This window comes from Episyrphus balteatus, chromosome 3, assembly GCF_945859705.1.
Source record: "Episyrphus balteatus chromosome 3, idEpiBalt1.1, whole genome shotgun sequence".
Classification (NCBI taxonomy): domain Eukaryota; kingdom Metazoa; phylum Arthropoda; class Insecta; order Diptera; family Syrphidae; genus Episyrphus; species Episyrphus balteatus.
Window position 1 is genome coordinate 81,508,974 of NC_079136.1, and position 21,130 is coordinate 81,530,103.

Here is a 21,130-nt window from a genome sequence, read left to right on the forward strand (position 1 = left end):
GTAAGTATGCAATGTTTTCATCTTGTAAGCATGCAATGTTTTTAACCTGTAAGTATGCAAAGTTTTTATCCTGCAGATATGCAATGTTTGTAACGCATTAGAAAAAAACATTGCATTTCAATGTGAGGTTTCAATTAGCTCCCAATATTCCACTCATCTTTAATATTCGAGCATGGTCTACCGGTAAGTAAATAAAAAAATGTGTTCTTTTTCAACTAAAATAATATTCTCACCATTTCAGAACAACAGAAAAAGCATTGGAATTTCCAAAAAAAGAAAAGAAACAAAATAGGAAAAAAAAATTAAAATAAATAAAATAATATGCAGAAAATGCAAACCAGAAAAAATCAAAAGAAAATAAAAAAAATGAAATAAAATTCAATAAATTCTCTTTTTTTACACATAAATTCAACATTTTCTACAACACCTTCAACAACTTCTATAAGCTAAATTGTTACTTGGGCTTGGCACTACCGTTTTTATCGAGAGAAAGTAAAATCTGGATAATTATCTGGATTTTTCAAAAATCTATACAGATAAAGTGTTTGTTGTTTTTAACACGTAAATTGTTTTGATTTCAAATATCTTGGTGTCGTTTTTTTGCACAAAATCTATATAGATAAACAATAAAACAGACATTATAATACCTGTTCAATAAATTCACAATAAATATATATTCAAATATATTCAAAAATATATTCAAAAAGTATATACCATTTCATTAAATCTATCAATTCAACATAAAACATGCAAAAATTCGCAAAAAAAAATATATTTTGTCATCCGCTACTACGGAGATAACCTTGCTCATGAGAGGACAAAAAATTATGAAAAAACTACACTTCTAAAAGAAAAAAAACACATCTGCCTAATTCGAATGTTAGACTTTCGTGTTTAGACAAAATCGAAGACACTTTGTCTAACATTGAATCATAACAAGAAATGGCATCCCTTCAAGCAAGAAAACGGAGTTCAGAAAAGACACTCCGACCTCCGACCGCGAAAGACGGGGTTGCACTCACACACTTGCAACTTTTTGTATATGAACACAAAGTCGAAGGAGAAATCGTGGTGAAAAAACCAATACATATAAAATCGGCTCCGCGGTGATCCTAATTTCCTGAGGCGGAGCGGATTCGGACCGAGGTCGTCCCTGTTTACTTGAAGGGATGCCTCTTCAAGACATTTCGTGTTATAAGACACGTCAACTTGACAAAAATTATATCCTGTGGAGGTAGCCTGTAACATATCAATCTACCACATGAAATTTCTTGTGAAAAAGTGGGAAATTTACATAAGTAAATTTTTTTATTTCTTTCTAGCTCTATTTGTTTTTGGAAAAAACTACAAAAATTGTTTTTTGAATCAAAAAATAAGCTTTCTGCATCATTAGGGGTTCACGATCCGGTGCAACGAAAAGGTGTAAAATTGTAAAATTTTATTTCTTACTACTACAACTACAACAGACAAATTTTGCACCATTGTATTTTATTTTTGCAATAGGGTTAGGGTATAGCAAAAGTGTAAAAAAATTGTAGTCTGCATATTTGGCTGTTTAAGTTTAAGAAAATGTTACACTTTTGCACTAAATTGTGGCATAATACACCAAATGTGTAGTGGGAAACGAAAATGTGTTTTTTCAGTTGAAGTGGCTCACAAACTCGAATTCAATTCTTGAATAAATTTTGGATCGGCTAAATTTTGAATAGCATTTTCTGTGGGAGTTAATATTCAGTCTGTTCCTTTGGCCTTAAATACCTACTGCTAAGTACTTCTGGTTGTATTCAACTCCATTTCTTCTATAAAAAAATGTCAGAAGTACTAAAAAGTCCTTAGCTAAGCTCAAAGGAACACGGCCAATATAGCTCGGTCTGCGAACTCGACTTTATTGTAGAAAATATATCAAAATCTTCTATATTAAACCCATTTGTTCTTACCTCCAACATATGTTTCATTTTAATTTTTATTTACCAACCAAACCAAAATTATTATCTTGCCAGATTGCAGATCATGGGGATTAATGAATTTACCAATGGAAAATCTCTCTATTTTTGTCGTTTCCAAAAGTCTAGCTGAATACCTTCTTCGCTTATCTTGTACTGAATGCATTCACTGCAAAAGAAATTCGAACTTTGGATATACATATAAAAAAAAAGCAACATGCCGGCTGAATCTTTTTCATTTGAATAATTTGAACAAAATCAATAATAATGAAATTCATTACAATAACTAACATATCATACAATAAATATTTTAATATGATATAACATTAAAGAAATATCAATAAAATTCAATAATTCCAAAAAAATTTTCATTTATTCGAACATTGCATTCCGCATGCTTTACCAATATAACCATCTCTTTCTATAACTTCGAATTTACTCGCAAAAAAAAAACCGAAGCCACCAACATTATCCATCTCTTTCTTTCAAAACAGGCCAACTATATCCAAAAAACAATCGATGCCGCTAAACACATTCATGTAAAGAAAAGAGTACACTCTATATGATTATGTAAATAATTCGCACCCTCAAACACACATACAAAAATTAAATACACGAACACACTATACCAAGCACACAATCACTACTGCTCCTGCTCACACATTTTTCGCAACTCATTTTTAAATGGCTTAAAGAATAGACGGGCCGTCGAAAAATCCGTGTGTGTATAAAATCGTGTAAATTAATTTAAATAAAATTCATTTTTAGCATTTTAATAAAATATAAAATAATCAAACAAAATAATCTATTTACCATCTATTATTGTCTTTGTATATATAAAATATCAATAAAAAAAAATACATCTCTCTTGTGTACAGTTTTTTTTTTTAAGTATTAAAATTATATTGAGAAGAAAAAGAAAAGAAAAAAAAAAAAAGAATCAAACAAAAGAGCTCTACGCCACAGCAAAGAATTGAAAATTTTTCAAAGAAAAAAAAAATAACGTAACGACGACGAAAGAAAAGAAGTTATTATAACTTCTTGTGTTTTTTATTTAACAAATCCAAAAAAACGATACCCCTTTTCGAAAAAAGAGACAAAAAAAAAGTATTTTCTGCAAAATTTTGATCGAGTAGGAAAAAAATTTGAATATTCAATTTTTCCTCTTTTTTTTGTTTGTGTGCAGATTAAAAATAAATTGCGGCAGTCGTCTTCGTCTTTCAATACATCGGTGTTATCCAACAAAAAAAAAAAAGAAAAACGAAAGAAAAAAAAACCTGCGGAGGAAAAGCACGAAAGAAAATAGACGTAAAACGACAAGCAAAAACGAGTCGAGCAAAAAGAGTCCCTGGACAGTGGCAGTGTTGAAAAAGAAGAACGAAATAAGAACACAGGAAGAAGACATCATCATTATCGTCTTCGAAAGAGTAAAAGAAGAGAAAAGTGAATAAGAAAACTTCTTTGAAATTTGGTCAAAGAAAAAATTTTTATACCGCAAATAAATAAAAAACAAGTAAAAGCGAAAAAAATAAACAAGGCATTTTCTGGCAAACATAAAAAAAAAGTGTTTTCTGCCACTCCTCTGTTCTCCGTTCTCGTGTCAGTCGTGCTTCGTCGTGGAAAAACCGTGAAAATTTTTGGCCAAAAAGAATAACAAAAAATATTATAATCCTTTTTGTCTTCTCTCGTTTTCGGTAAATCCAGAGAAACAACGTTTTTCTCCGTCGATCCCTCGTTGTTGTTCGTTCGCTCAGTACTTTGCTCTCTCTAAACCACACATATATTTTATCTGTGTGTGTGTATATTTGTGCAGTTTTGTTTGAAAAAGTCCGCAAAGAATAACATTGCTTTTTGTACTCTTCTAATACATAGCTCATTTTAAGTGCATACTCTTCTCACTAATAGATTTGGACGAAGAAGAAAAAAAAAATAAAATAACAACCCGCGAAGAACCAATCTTGCTTGAAAAAAAAAGAAAAAATCAAAACGAAGAGAAGGACAAACAAAAAATATAGTGTGTATCGTATTTGTATTATATATATGTGTGTGAGAAGAAATTGCCGTTGTTGTCGCCGCTAAAAGAAAAAGAAAAACAATTTTTGCTTGTGTATTGAAAAATCATCATACAGTTAATTTTTTGACATTTCTTATAAAAAAATTTTTTGTTGTTTTTTTTTTTTTGTAAATTATCGAACCCCCGTTGTGTATAGTTGTAAATAGAACTTAAACTTATAGAAAAAAACAATTTGATCGTGTAAATTATATTTAAAAACATAAAAAAAAAAAAAATCAATTTGTTTTGTTAATTTAATAATAATAATAATAATAAATACAAAAAAAGAAGCATTGATTTGTTTTATTGAACGTTTTATAGAGTATAGTAGTCGTCGTCATTTGTGTATATGAAATTGTATTGCATGTGGTGAAAATTCAACGAGAGGAAAAATCAATTTTTTCTTTCTGTCAAAATATAATAAGAAGCAAAAAAGAAATATCTTAAATAATTGTCGAAATTTTTTCAATAAGAGAAAAATAAAGAAAAAAAAAAATAATTTGTTGTGCATTGCTGTGTTGTGCGCGGTAGATTTTCTTTTTTGTCCATTTTGTACCAATATATATATATTATATGTACATAATTATTATCTTTGTGAATCTTCCAAATACGACGAAAGATAGAATTTATTAGAAGAAAAAAGTGTGAAAAATTAAAAAAAAAAAAGAAGAAAAATATTTAATTTGCCGCATATAAAAATAATTATAATACACTGTCAGTTTTTTGTATACTGCAAGTGTAGTAGAAGAAAAAAAAAAAAAAAAACAAATCGAGGGAATTCAATCAATTTTATATTTGGAGAGAAATTATTAAAAAGGACAACAAGAATAAATAAAAGAAAATGTAAGTAAAAAAACAATGTTTTACAAATGTTTTTATGTAAAGGTTTTTAAAGGAATGAGGAATGGAGAGCTCTATAAATAGTTAATTTACATTTTATATTATTATTTGATTGTTTTTGATGTAATTTTTGCCGCGATTGTGTTTTTGTTATTTTTAGTACCTATTCGTCTACTTCTCTACATGGATAGGTACCACCCATAAATACATATAGGTATCTAATTTTTGTTGGGTTTTCATTGATCTTGTTGGATGTTATGCATCGATTTTCTTGCAGGTTAAAAACTACCAAAGTAAAACAATAACACATGTCTTATGTCCACCTACAAAAAAAAAGGCAGGTGGTGTAAAAAAGAAAATTTTTCCCTTGAATTAGGCCGTGTGCGAATTGCGTTAAAATGTTGGTTAAAATTCTACCACGATTAAAATTTGACGTTTGGTTAAAAAAGGGATCAAATTTATTTTTTGCTGTGCGAATTGGTTTAAAATGTATTAAATGGGACTTTTTTCTTGGTACTACTTTGAATAAAATTCCCTCAAGATAAAACAAAATTACCCTCAAAAATGGTTTTTCTTATATTCAATTAACTATTTTTTTTTAACAAAACCCAGTTGAAAATATATCAAGTTAAATATTCTAGTATGAAAATGTAAGAAATTCTCAATTTCACATACTTTTTTTTTTAATTTATCGATAAATTCTCATTTCATTATGATCAAAAAGAAATTTATTAATTCAGTCTTCTAACACTAATTCGTAGTTCACCAGCTGCCAACAAAATAGAAATATAAAAAATAAAAAACAAACAAACAATTAGTAGATTTTCAATTTTTCAAGATGAATATTAATTTGAGGAAGTACTTTGTATTAATACTTTTAACATTTCTTAAAATATCAACGCATTATAACAAAAATAATTTCAAATCTATCTTGATCTTTCTATCTTGAGAAACGTCAAATTTTAACCACTTGTGTCAAATTTTACCCTGCTCCGCAGCTGGGTAAATTTTAACCCATTTTATTCACCATGCTAGTGTCAAATTTTAACCAAACGTCATATTTTAACCAACATTTTAACGCAATTCGCACACGGCCTTAGATTTGAGATGCGTAAACCATAGTCGTTACTTTAATACAAATTATTTACGATTTGTTACTTTCTCCATGATATGACAAGACAACTAAAACAATTTTTTTTCTTTTGATAATCAGCGGAAAATGAAAAACATGATAAGTCCACTTTTTTTCAAAATTTGTTTTTTTGACTGAATATGTTCTTGGGGAATAACCACACCTGCCTTCAAAATATGAAGCATCTACTCAGTCTATATTCGATTTTACAGCTAAGCGAAAAAAAATTTTACTGTCAAAACATCATAAAAGTCCCGGACTTATCATCTTTTGAAAATAAACAGCAACTTTTTTATGAGTAATTGACTACACATTGAGAAGCTGACTACTGACTCAAAATCTTAAGTTGAAAGCGTCTTTCAAGTAAAATAACTACTCGAAACATTATATTCTATTCCCAAATGCAATTGTTTGATAGACTGAGGCTTTACAAAAATTGTATATTCATTTTAAAACTAATTTCCAATTCGTTTATTTTCAAAGTATGATAAGTCCAAAATCGTTTTTATTTTTTATCTTTTAAACAATCGGTCCAAAAAGTAAATACCAAACGATATTCTGTAGCTAGGTAAAAGTTCTACAAAATATATTTTTTATACATTTTGCTACAGTTAACAAAAGAAAATAGAACGTTTTTTTCTTCTCCTGAAAAATTTTTACTCTAACATAAATGTTGTTCATTATTCGAAAAAAACTTTTCCTGATATACCGGTAGAACCGGGTGATTTTGGCCTGGCGGGTGACTTTGACTTTGACATGGACACTTTTTTAAAAAATTGTTAATATATGAAGGACTTGTTTGATTTTTTCCAAGTTTCTTTGTAAATTCGTATAATTTGATGAATTCAAAAGTGATCATACTAGCTTTATTTAATTAAAATTAGATATTAATTTATACTAAAATTTAGTTTTCTTAAAAATGCTAAAAAAAAAAATCACCTGAAAATGTTGGATGGTTTGAACATGTTGAAGAAATAGGATTGCAAAATGACTTTAACTCCGATATGTGTATTGTTTTGCAAGTTGAATTGCTTTTATTCTACCCTTGTAATTATTTCATAAAAATTAATTTTAATTTGTTTATAAAAAATGGCATATGGTAGGGTGACTTTGGCCGGCATATCGGCCGGGTGGCCAAAGTCACCCTCTTAATTTTTGCACTAGACTTTGTTTTTATATATTGGTATATGTTGACAAAACTGATATTTGGCAATATAATTAAAATGTTATCAGATCATACATATCAACATTTGGCAGCTCAACCACTAGACGTAGCCTTATTTCGGCCTCTTAAAATATTATGGATGAAGACCTTAACAGCGTATAAGATGGCAAACTCGAAAACAAAATAGTACCGAAAGATGTGTTTCCTAGGCTTCTAAAATAACATTTTACTTCGGCTGGATCTTAAATGTTGATAACGATGAGGTTACAGTGTCATTCCTGCGAAGAGGTGCTGGGTACAGCTTCAGAGAAAAAAGACGTTGCACAAGTCACCAAAAGTGATCTGGAGAAGAAACTTCCTGCTCCAATGGTTGACCGCAGAGAGAAACTATTTTTTTCCATATCCTTTGAAGGATATCAAAATTTATGCTAATTTTAATTTTTTGTTTTTTTTTTTTTTAATCAAATAAAAACCGACAATTCTGTGTACGAACATAAAATAAAATGCACGACTGGGGTCGCACGAACTTGCTCTTAGAGTTAAAGTTGCTTAAATTTTTAAGACTTTTTATACAGAAATTTGGAAAAAAAAATAAAATTCGTTTTTTTAAAAAAATAAAATAAAATCTGAAATTGAATTGCCCTCCAAAACAAGTATGCAGTTTTGATTGATATATTAACGTGCATTTTTAGAAAAAAAATTTTCAAAATCGTTAGAGCAGTTTTTTAAAAAACTAATTTTTTATAAATATTTTTTTGGAAAAAAAGTTTAAAAATAAAATTGGTATTCCATTTTGTAGAAATCACTAATCAACATCTAAAAACAAAATTTCAAAAAAATTAAATGTCCCGTTTTCGAAAATTTGATTTTTGAAAAAAAAAATTTTCAAATTTTTTTTAAAAATCCAAAAATAATTTTTTTCAAAATTTTATTTTTGGCTTATATTTAAATTATATAAATGCTTCTTCACAAAAAGTTTCGTTGAAATCGAATAAGCAGTTTTGGAGATAATCGGATTTGAAAAAAACGGTTCTATGGCAGGTACCGTTAATAATGATTTTCAAAAAAAAAATTTTTCATTAGAAGATAGACCTTAACTTTAAACTGACACTTGAATTTTTTAAACAAAATCGTTAGAGCCGTTTTCGAGATATTACAATTTTACTAAAATCGGTATATGACAAGTACCGTTATTTTTGGTCCAAAAAAATTAATTCCAAAAACCCCTCTGGAGAGTCGCCAAATAACGCTGCATACCAGGTTTAACATCAATCGGTCCATCCGTTTAGGCTGTAGCTCCTTATACAGACAGACAGACAGACAGACTGACAGACTGACAGACTGACTGACAGACTGACAGACTGACAGACTGACAGACTGACAGACTGACAGACTGACAGACTGACAGACAGACAGACAGACAGACAGACAGACAGACAGACAGACAGACAGACAGACAGACAGACAGACAGACAGACAGACAGACAGACAGACGGACTTCCGGGACCCACTTTTTTGGCATTGTCTACCATCGTAATGTCATGGAAAAATGTTATCTCAACTTTTTTTTTTTTGTACGAATGCATAACTTGATATATAGTACCTATATCGCAAGTAAAAAATACCCACATGTTTTAAAAAATCTGCTCTTTCATTTGGGCTGGGTTAGAATGACGTGCTACTTGTAGTTGAACTGGAAATATAGCAAACGTCCTACCGGCCAAAGTCACTAGGAATGGAGGGTGACTTTGGCCATCCATATTTTGGAATTTATCTATAGAACTGTAGGACAGATTTCTTCAAGATTAATCATACCTATAGAATGAGCGAAGTAGGTAAATTGGTTGAAATCTTCATTAAAAAAAAAAAATTATTGCAGAAGTTATTCACATTTGAATTTGAAAACGTGCCAAAGTCACCCGGTTTTACGGTAGCTTTTCAACTTTACAAATACAAGCTGGAACTAAATAATTGACACAAAATTTTAAAAACTAAAGTCTAGTCTTGAGGTGAAACGAAAATTTTCATATAAAACCAGCACAAGGAAATACGAAAATGTAGCTTGTCTTTGCGCATTTACGCAACTTAACCAAAGAAATTCTTAACTGTGTTAGAATATTTGGAGAGTCTTCAATTGTTTGTCACTGACATTTAACTGTCCAAGTAATTTTTCTTGCCAAAAGAGTTTTTTTACTTTGGAGATTTTTTTTTTTCATTTTGCTTCAGCAGCGTACTAGGCTGAATGCTTTTATCCGAAAAATTAGAAAAACTTTTAATTTAAATCAACCAACCACTGTTTTTCTTGATTTCCGTTAAAAGTTTTTAATATTTTTAATACAAAAATCAGAAAATGTGCAAATACGGGACAATCACGGGACAAATTTTAAAATACGGGACATTTATATGTCCCGGGTTTTTTAAAAATAAAACCCGGGACAAGCTGTTGAAATACGGAACAGTCCCGGGTAAACCGGGACGGATGGTCACCCAGCAGTTTGTACCACCCCCAAATTTTTTTTGCTCATTCGATAGAGCATTGGCTGAATATCATTACCCTGATTTTTCGCACTCGCGAACAGTGTTACCGTAGCCAAAATTATTTTTGAGTCCCCCAGGGCAAAAAAAAAGAGTCCTTTTGAAAATAAAAAATGTGTCCCTTTCAAAAAGTCTGCTTGTTTAAGCTAAGCCTTAACTAGATTGGCCACTTTTTGCAAAAGTACAAAAGAATTTTTTTTTTGCTAGCGCAGTTAGGTTGCAAAAATGGGCTACTTTTAGCAAAAAGTCAAAAAGTGAACATTTTCAAACTCATTATTTGACAGTTTTTTTGAACACAAAATTAAAAATAATGATGCAGAAAGCTTATTTTATGAAAACAATTTTTTTAAATATTTTTCCAAAAACAAATAGCACTAGAGAGAAATAAAAAATTTTTACTTTTTGTAAATTTCCCACTTTTTCACTTTTTAGGTCATTGTAGGTAGTTAAGGCTTTATCAATTATTTAATTTCATAAAACAAAAACATTAGTAGTTCACACGATACCTATTATGTCCGACTAAATACTTGTTTATTTGAACCAAATAAATATTTCAAGACATTATTTAGTGAGTATAATAATTATACGAAATCAAATTCAATTACATATTTCATTTTCGTTTATTGTTCTTTTAAAAAACTCACCATTCTTTGAGTTAAAAGATTGTGAAAAAAAATTTATCCCTTTTCAAAAATATGTATCCCCGAATCCCATTGGGAAAAAAGAATACCCGGGGACACTATTGTGTCCTTGCGGTAACTCTGCTCGCGAAATTCGCCTTTCGGCCGCCATCTTAGATTTTAGTTTTTGTTGAATATCTCGATTTATATTTATCCTACATAAAAGTTGTGTATACTAGAAACGTAGGCAATTAAATTTCGCGTCTTTTATGTAAAGAACAATTTTTCGATATTCTGAATATTAAAAAAGTTACAAGCCAACAAAGTAAAAAAAACAGAAAAAAGTGACAATTTTAAAGTTTTGAGCACTTTTTATCAAAATTATGAAAAAACGTATCGAAAAAAGATTATTCACCTTAAAATTCTCTACAACTCTGATGTACAATTTTTTTTTATATCGCTATAATTAATAATGTTATTAATACTTTTTTGTTAAAAAATACCTTTTTTTTACGCAATGAAGAGACTTAAATATAAGAAATTGCAGGTCCTCAATTTTTCTCTTGTAACATAAAGCTATAAAATACTCACTAATCATTTAAAATTCAAGATTTGGTAAAAAAAAAATTAAGAAAAAAGTAAAGATAAAAAGCACAAACAAAAAAGAGCATTAAAAAAAAAAAAAAGTATTAACAACTTTTTTATTTATAGCGATAGAAAAAAAAGTTGTTTAGCAGAGTTGTAGAGAATTTCAAGGTAAATAATCTTATCTCGGAAGGTTTTTTAATAATTTTGATAAAAAGTGCTCAAAACTTTAAAATTGTAACTTTTTTCTGGTTTTTTACTTTGTTGGCTTGCAACTTTTTTAATATTCAGAATATCGAAAAAGTGTTCTTAACATAAAAGACGCAAAATTTAATTGCCTGCGTTTCTAGTATACACAACTTTTATGTAGGATAAATATAAATCGAGGTATTCAACAAAAACTAAAATCCAAGATGGCGGCCGAAAGGTGAATTTCGCGAGTGCGAAAAATCAGGGTAATGATATTCAGCCAATGCTCTATCGAATGAGCAAAAAAAATGTGGGGGTTCTAAAAAACTGCTGGGTCAAATTATAAATGCACTGGACTATTATTCTCAACAAAAAAAAAAAAAAAATTGTTGGTAGGTAGTGTGACAGTTTAAAATATCTAATAACGAATCCTTCCTTATGGCTAGGTATTTCCATTGAAACGGGTGTGATATAGTTATAATTTCTTATTCCTGGTTTGTGTACTATTGACTTAATATGGTATTTAATAGCTTCAACTCCTTATATTTATTATAGTTAAAATATTTTCAAAATAACATTTTGGTAACCTGTCTTTAAACGTCACAAAATTTTTAAATAAGATGTAACGGTATGACATCTAGTATGCAGCTGAAGCGAAACGAAATTTTCCATACAAAAATAGCACAACGAAATCTTGAACGAAATTTAATTTTTTTTTATTTCTGTTTCAAAATTTATTTTCTTGGCCAAAATACTTTTTTATGCCTAAAGGGCAGTGAATTTTGAAAATAATATGGAAATTTTTATCAATATATTTTTATATATTTTAGTTGATAAGTATGGTTATAATTTAATCTATTATAAAATAACATTTGCACCGATGCACTGTGGGCTAGAACGCTATTTTAGCTGGAATTAATTATAGAAATTCTTGAAATAGTCTAAAATTGCAATTAAAGGCATTAAAATCATGTCGAATGATATAATAATGAAAATTTTATGGCACAACAGACACTAATGATAAGAACAACAACTAAAATAAGCGAATTATTATGTAAAATGAGGTTTTCAAATTTACAACACATATTATTAGTCTAAAAAACAAAAAAAATGGGGTCTTTGAAGTTTGAACGCATCAAATTCGAAAATGGTATCATTGAAGCGAACAAAAGTTGTTTTTACTTAATATGGAACGTAAAATGTTAATGCAAATAAAAAAAACCGTTATGTGAAAACATTCAACTTGTTTTCTTTTAATCGTAAGTGGTTTTCTGAATATTTTGCTCCCTAAACTTTCGGAGTTACAGCGAAAAAAGTTTGCTCTTGTAGGACATAGTTTTATATAAAACATAAAGCCATATAGGCTAGCTACTTTTTAAAATTATTTCTAGAGTGTGCCTACGCGTGCCTTTTTTTTAAAGCTTAGGAACATTCGTTTTATATAAAATCGGTGCTAGTAACATACTTTACTTTAAAATTCATACACAAAAGTTAAATATAATAACAATTTATTAGCAAATACTATATTTGGACATATCACTTATTGATAAACTAGCAAAATTTTCACAATCAATCCGTTAAAACAAACTCGGTAAACGAATATCTGGATAGAGGAAAAAGTGGCCTTTTTTGTTTTTTTTTTCGAAAAATTGCTTCCGATTGTGTTTTTATGTAGCCAATGAATGTTTTGGCCTCAACTTTGAATGAGAAATTATAGCTAGTTCATTTATCTATCGAATGAGACCAAAATTATCAATTTTAGAAGAAGTTGACATTTTTAATTAATTCCAGCTAAAATAGCTTTCTAGCCCACAGTGCGATGTTTTGAATGATATTTCTATATTTATGACAGTGATCAAAACCAATGAACTGCGTTACTTTACTAAAAATTTCAGTTTTATTTGTAAAATTAGGTATATAAAGTCCGTTTGGCCCGATTGCCCTTCAGTTTTGAACGAAATACCTACCCTAAAAAGAAAAAAAAATTGGCATTTTTAGTTTTTTTTTTGCATTTTGCTCAAACCTGGAAAGAATTTGAAATTGCAATTAAGTGGGTCTAAATACATATCAGTAGGTAGGTCTGGTCCAAAGTACATGACACTTTTTATTTGTATGCCGTTGAAAGTTATTAGGATCAGAATCTGAGTAGGAATAAATCAAAATAATTGGCTCGAAAACAAGCAATAAAGTTTAATCTAAGGTTTTTATAAATAATGCTTGCTTTCAAAACTTTTAGTGTTAATTTTTTCCATCTTTTACTCCAAAAATTCCTCATTTTTTTTTTAAATTTTTACATAGATACAGCAATGTATATACAAAAAAATTAAACTAATATAAAATTATTAAAATAAAACGTCTAAGTATTTAGTTACATAAATACCATAATTTAATTCCTTATACGTTCACTTTAATTTTTGGCTTATTAGTGGTTAACTTTCGTGGAATTATACTTATGTCGAATTGCTTTAAAAAAAAATTGAATTTAAATCGTTTTTTTTTTTTCAATAAAATCATGTTCGGGCATTGTTTATTATAGAAAAATCAGCGAAAGATCGATTTAAGTTTGATTTTTTTTTTCAACTCAATCTAAGTCGAACTTCCTCTAAGAAGTCGTACCAATTTACATGAAAATTCGACTTAGAGGGATTCGACTGTACTTTTTTTTTATGAAAAGCCAGAATTTTGCAATAAATTTTAATTTTTAAATCAAGTTATTTTAATGAATTATGATTTATGAAGTAATCGATCTCAAAGTCAAAATGTGGGATAATACCAAATTAAATACTATGGGGCAAATAAATAGTCAGTTTTAGACCCCAGTTTATCTTAGACTTGGGTTTATCCAATGTTATTTGAATAGGATAAGCTCCATTCTTTCTTAGACGCGGCTTAGAGAGTGTCTATGAATGTGGATTACATTACAAAATTTACTGATAGAGTAAACTGCCTCAATTTTTTCCTTATCAAATACTGAAAACCATATGTTCTTATGGGTACTAGTCTTTGAAACAAATTGAGAATTTAAAAAAGAAAAGCGAGGGTGGGTGCCAGCGTCAGAATCTGATCCGTATACACTCTTCCCCAATTTTAAATAAATAAATACATAATAACTTTTCCAAGGATTTCACACAATTGTCGAATTAATTCAATCTGGGACCAAAAGCAGCAGGGGTTAGGGAGCCAATCCATGGTAATTAATCTAAAAAGTGAAGAAAACAGGAGCCCAATCGACATGCGATTACAATCATACGTTAACGTATTGACGCTATACTGCCCATAATTTCGTAAAGGCCCTATCTAAAAAATTTTCGATTTTGATTTTTTTGCATATTTGGAGTTAAAATACGTCAGAAAATTGAAAATGAACTTTTGATTTTTTTCATTTTTATATGAATTTTGCGATATTACATTTACTATTTCCCTCTATAACTCAGAACTAAGAAAAGTGTAGTTAGGGCCTTTACGAGATTATGGGCAGTATAAGTCTCTATCTTTTTCTACTGATTAAATAAAGACAGCAATTCAAGTTATTTTGGTAAAAAAAATGTGGCAAACATCAAGTTAATGACAAGTTTCTTTAAACATTGGAAGTTGCACTCATCTTGTAATTTTCTTGGCAGTGAGAATGACGGTAGATACCAATATCCTCATTTTGAAACTGTTTATATTTTGAGGCTTTTTAAATATCCCAACACAGCCATATTTCCAGATATATAGGATATCCTTCATACCTAGGTATAACAAATATTTCAGAAATCGGCCACCTATACTCTCATTGTAAAGTTTTAATTTATGAATTTTCTTATTGCCCACTTTAGAATTTTTTGACCAAACTGATCTTATTCTTTTTTCAATCGTTTTTCCATATTTGTCCAGCCACAATTTTCGTTTTGTACCCCTCAAAACAATTTTAGAACAATTTTTTTGCAAACATTCAAATTTAGATATATATGTATTTATATAACCAATAATTGCAATCGTTTCTTACTCTTGACATAATTATTAAAAAAAAAAAAAAAAATTTGCCCCGAAAAATTCAAACTTATCACATTGCAATCGTTTGTCCCCCTCGAGTTCTCATCATTATTGATTGTATCGATTTTAGTAAATATTCGAAAAACAAATTTTTATAGTAACTTTCATACAAAATAATCATTTATGTTTTAAAAACATTACTTAAACAAAAAAATAATGGCAATCTTTTGTCCACTTTAAGACCTGGCTAAAACAAAAGAGATGTATGAGATAGTTGGGACAGTCGGTCTCCTTTCTTAAGGTTTCATTCTGCGGGCATACTTTCGGCCGAACGTGCAGATAATTTACCAAGTCATCGTCTGCTGCTTTAAATAGCTTGGCTCTTACAAAATTCTATTCTGGTAATGTAAAGTATTTGAATTCAACAAAAAATTCAGGGACTGGTTATAAAAACACATCAGCATAATCTTCTAAAAAAAAGAGCTTCGACATGCCCCAGATGTTCGGAAACACGAGATATCAGCCACCTATTAGGCCGCATTACCAGCTCTCTACTCAACAATAATGACAACATTTAATTCTCAAAATATAAACATTAAAAATTTAGATACTATTCAAAAGAAAGTAACACGACTGAATTTTAAATTATAACTTTGCTAAATATAATATTCTTTCGAAAGCCCTTGCAGCCTGTGCTCTCTAAACTTAGTACTGACTTAGCAATTTAAGATTACTAAATTATTGTAGACTTATATGTAGTTTGTTATTGAAATTTAGAAAATTGAAACAATTTTTAAAAATGCTAATACAATTTTTTTTTCTTTTTCCATTACAGATCTTAAACTCAACATCAATAAAATTAACTTTGAGATCAATTTATTAAAAGAATCAATTAAACAAATCTATTCGATATAAACAAATCACTTTTAACGGTGCGATCAATTTTCCAATTTTGTGAAATTCGGTTTCTGACTTCGATTTCGCGTTTTTTTTTTTGTGTAATTCGTCGAAAAGTTCGTCGCGTAACACGCGCATTCGTAAACAAGAACAAAATTTTGTACTACAAGTGAATCCAAATAAACGAAAAAAAAAAGATAACAAAGGCAAACAAAAATATTGCAACAATATAAGCAAATAAAAATATAAAAAAAGATCTCTTAAAGTATTTCTTGTGACACACGTTCAATACAAAGCCGTCAAAATAGAGCTGTTAAGCAGTACCAACAATTACCCCTCGATCTCAATTTCGACCCACCATCACAATCATCCACAACAGCAACACATGAAGTTACTGGGCGGTAATGATGACCGGATTGTACGGGAACAGCCTGTACGTTCCCAAGACGATGCCGCTGTTGGATATGTTTTCCAGCGACAGCCTCAACATGAAGCAGAATACGCTGCACAATTTGCTCAGAAGCAAGCTAGATGGGCTTGTGGTGATGAGCATTCCATTGATGTAAGCATTTTATTTATATAAATTCACATTAGATTATGTTTGTGTACAAACTAAATTTGCAATACATAATCTTGTAGTTTTTATTAATTTAAATTTGTATAATATTATTGAATTGGTTTTTCAATTTGAACTCATTTCTCAAATCGTTTTAGGCATAAATATAAAATTCAATCTCTTTGCTCCATTAAATCAGTTAATTTAAACAATATAAATAACATGAACAGAAATAGAAATAGAAAAGATAACGCGTGTAATTGGCTTTAAATTGCAAAGAATGCAATAGATACGTTATATTCTTCTAGGCTTTAAGATATGATCTTGTATTGTATAAATAAATAAAAATAAATAAATTAGTGACGCAAGAGTTCGTAAAGAACCAGGGCGTATTGGCTAACAAAATAATTCTTATTATATGCGTGTTGTGTTAGTTTGGCAGGAATAGGAATAGATTTTCTGTGGAATTTGAACGGTCAAGATTAGGCACTGTATCATTACAAGTCACTTCTTTGGAAGAAGGAACACACATTTGAGGTGTAGTGGGATAGTTTTGATAGTCCTATTACAAAATAAGTACAACACCATGGGAATTGAATTGGAAATTTTATTCCTTTCGTGTTTTAAATCTATTTGAGATGACACAAATTGTCATAGGAGGAATATTTTTATACTAAGATTCTTCTCAAACACGTAAATGATTAAACCAAATTAATGGCTTACAATTAACTTGAATATACGAGTATAATATAATTTCGTTATAGCATTTAAGTTATTCATTAGTCTGTATTTCTTGGACGATTGCGAAGTACTCATGTGTACTTTACTGCTATTATTTTATCAATAGCTTTTATTTACCTTATTTACAGAGCTTGATTTTAAAAGTGATGGGTAGTAAGATTTTGATGATATCTTCTCAATATCAGTGTCATGAACGTCGATTTGTGGCTCGAATGCTTTTAATTACAATTATTACAAAAGGCAAATTATAGGATTAAAGTCCATTTTTCCAAGGTCATTGAAACGCTGATTCATGATTCGGTCAATTCATGAAATATCTTGATAAACGAAACTTTCTTCATGACTGGTAGGATGGCTTTCGTATCTTTACATTGTTCTCTTAACGAAAATGCGCGCTTTGCGTATCGATGAACGCTTCTATGTTGGATAAGGAACTACAGTAGCGAGCAAAAAAAAAAAAATGCAAACGAAAGAGGTTTAAAGAGTTTTGCACAAGAACTAAGTTAAAAAATTTGGCATATTAAAACTGTTTTATTTTCATTAAAAAAAGTCAATTTGTTTAATATTTTACTCCAAAACCATTATTTGGTCAAAAGTGTACGTAAATATGCGTTTTTAGACAAGCAAAAAAATGCAAATGTTTTTATTGTTTGCATTTTTTTTGCTCGCTACTGTACCTCTCTGGTTGGTTAAAACAAGTTGTTTTGGTTCTCATATTCGTTTCCAACTTCGTGTCATTTCTCTTTTAACGAAGGACTGGGACGATTTCTTTTCAAGTTCATTGAATTCTTGAAAGTTAAATGGGGTAATGGAAATTGAGTAGAATTCAATGCTTCGAAAACAAAATGTTGTTTTTTCGTTAAAATATAACGCCATTGTTTTTTTTCATGAATAGTTCCTTTATTAATAACTCCGAAATGATGTCGGTACTGTCAATAATTGCTATATTTTTTGGCATTGTAATCCGTATCCGCAGGAAAAATGTACATTCAATTTAAAAGTTTAAGTGACCTTTAGTCCAAATGCGTTTCGCCCAGGTAAAGGTTGTTGGTCTTATCAGTTATGTAAAAGCAGTTTTACCTTCTAAGACGAATCGGTCGATGAACACCGACTTATTAAAATTACGGTGTGAATACACGTTGAATTCTAGTATTTTAAAGGAATTTGAATCAGTTCAAGCGCTATTCGAAAAATTTACATGAATTACAAAAAAAAAAAAAACACGCAGCTGCCGATAAGAACGGAAGCTGAATCCAGCTGCGGATATAACTTTTACAAAGTTGTTTTTTTGTTCGTTTTCATCACGTACATATTTTAAATTGCCAAAAAAGCTTCTATACCCTTCGATTTTTTCAAACAGTTTAGGCAATTCCTTATCCCCTCTTATCGGACTTCAATTTTTAAAGCCTAAAGCTTGTTATTAGCTATAATGTACATATTTTGTCAAATTCGTCTACTTGATAGATTACAAAATAGAGCACTAAAACACCTGCATTACTTAATGCATTCCCCTTTTAAAATTTAACCAATACCCCTCGGAATCCTCAATGTTCTATCCGGCTCCATCTACGGGAGTATTATACTTTATAGAAATTAAAAATCAATGTAGTACAGTCACCCCTACTTACATAATTCTTTCTGCGGCTAAATCTGGAATACGGCTTGAAATGCGTTTTCTTTTGTCTTACTTGACAGACCTTAGTGTATTTCCTTAATTTCTCAAAGAAGAAACTTCGTTTGTGCATGTTTTTGATAGATACAATGTCGAGTTATTGATTGAGCTTAATGGCTCCAGAACTATTGCTTTTCAATTATAGACTTTCAAAGTAACCAACCCGTTGTGCACCATTACCTGCACAAAATGGTTTAGTAATAAAATTTGTAGTACGATGAACTACCAGGGGTCTGGGTTCGTACCCAGCCTACACCACATAAAATCATTTTTTCCGGGGTACTGTCTCTTGCGAAGAATTGAGAAAGGATCCAAGAGTAACAAACTCGGCGGTAAATTTTAGGTCTCTTCCATTCTTGCAAGTTGTTATTTATTAGACCTTGCTCTCTTATGGCGTGTAGCGCCACAAATTTCTCATTTCATTTGATTCTCGTTTTTCGTTCAACTTTAAATATAAAGATTCTGATCACACATATAGCTTCTCAATTCTCTTCTTCGGATATTATTTCTTCTTTTTTATTTTCTTGGTTTTTGCACTGACTATTTTTGATTCTCTTGGTTTTTACACTGACTATTGTCACTATTGAAAAAAATCAGTAAATAATCCAGTTTAACACCACCAAAACATTTCGTTTTAGCAGTCATTTAAACAAAAAAAAAACTTAATTTTAATAAAAATCAAATCGAGGGTTCAAACATAAGAAAACAAAACAAAAAATTAAAAACAAATTAAAATTGTACGTTCTTCATGCATCTCTCAATAACTGAAATACATAAAACAGGCTTCTAATTTCAGCTGTTATATACGAATTTGTTTTTTTATTTTATTTTTGCATTTACAAACATGTTTATACGTTACATACATAAATGTGTACACACTCCTCTTCGCTGATGGAAGACGGAGAGTGAGATAAAAAGTGCAAAACGAAACTGAAAATCAAATTTCTGGCACAATTCCAATAATAAATAAAAAAAAAACAAAAACAAAAACAACAACCAAACACAGGACACGGTCAGGAAAATGCCACAACCCCTCTTTTGGCCATTACGAAAAAAAAGTGAAACTCACATAGAAAAAACGAAAAAAGAAGAGAAATAGTTAGCTTTTGTAGGGGTGGTGAAGGCTTTTGTTGGTTTTTAGAATGATGGACTACATGTAATATCCTCTGCAGATATTTCGTAATTTTTCTTTTTTTTTTGTTTCAGTTGTCTGTTCTATCCACATTACACACATTTATCTTTGTCGCTATGTTAATACATATATTTATGTTTTACTAACAGTTTTTTTTTGTTTTTTCTTTTTACAGAATCCCGATAAATGGAAATACAATCCGCCAAATCCCATGAACTCAACAAACGCGGTGCCCGGTGGTGGTGGAATTGGACCAGTTGGCCCTATCGGTATGGGTGGCGGAATGGGTGGAGGTGGTAATATGGGCAATATGGGTAATATGGGAAATATGGGCACTAATGGTGGCCTCCATCAAATGCCCAATGTTGGTGGTGGTAATGGTGGGATGAATGTTGCAATGCAACAAGCAGCAGCAGCTGCTGCTGCCAAACATCAGCAAATGATTAACCAACACCAACAGCACCAGCAACAACAACAACAACAACAACAGCAGCAACAACAACAACAACAACAGCAGCAGCAGCAACAACAACCGCCGCATCCATCGCATCAGCAAATGCAGAATCATTTAGGCGCCCCAAATCATCTCAATTCGAATATATTGAATCATGCTCTAAATAATCAGGCAGCAGCTGCTGCTGCGGCCGCTGCAGCAGGTATGCAATTGCAGATGCCACCTGCCATGCAAGGCAATATCTACGATCATGTGCATCCGGGTGTAAATATGAATGGTGTTGGAGTGCCTAAACCGCCTCAGGGTGCTGAGCAATTAGTTTATTTGGGCGGGCAGCCACACATGGGAATGATGCCGCAAAATCAATATATGACAGCAGCTAATCGCAATGCAGCAGCCGTAAGTTTGATCTTTTGTTCATTTTCTAAGTTAGGCTTATGTAAGTACACTTCTTCATGTTTAAAGACTGACCATTTGTGATGGATTATAGAAAAAAAAAACATTTGTTCCAAGTTTAACCGCGTACAATTATTTCCTTCATTTTAAATTAACTTGTATATTTAAGAAAAGTCATACATAAGAAACCAGACTTCGCGCTTAAGGGCCGATCCTGACTAGCTGAATTTTATTTTCATTTTTAA

The 21,130-nt window shown here is 30.4% G+C and overlaps 1 protein-coding gene across 3 annotated transcripts in view; it reads left to right on the forward strand.

The window, feature by feature from the left end:
• The first annotated feature begins 2,611 nt into the window (after positions 1-2,611).
• Positions 2,612-21,130, forward strand: part of LOC129913331 (maternal protein pumilio) — a 464,853-nt gene continuing 446,334 nt past the window's right edge. The window contains exons 1-4 of one of the 3 annotated variants that reach the window (XM_055991941.1): positions 2,612-3,050; positions 3,130-4,839; positions 15,873-16,496; positions 20,211-20,888. In XM_055991941.1, the coding sequence (XP_055847916.1) occupies positions 16,320-16,496; positions 20,211-20,888 (855 nt within the window). In that variant the 5' untranslated portion in view covers positions 2,612-3,050; positions 3,130-4,839; positions 15,873-16,319. Of the gene's footprint in view, positions 4,840-15,872; positions 16,497-20,210; positions 20,889-21,130 lie in introns of all 3 variants that reach the window. The other 2 variants (XM_055991943.1, XM_055991942.1) reach the window with 2 other exon arrangements.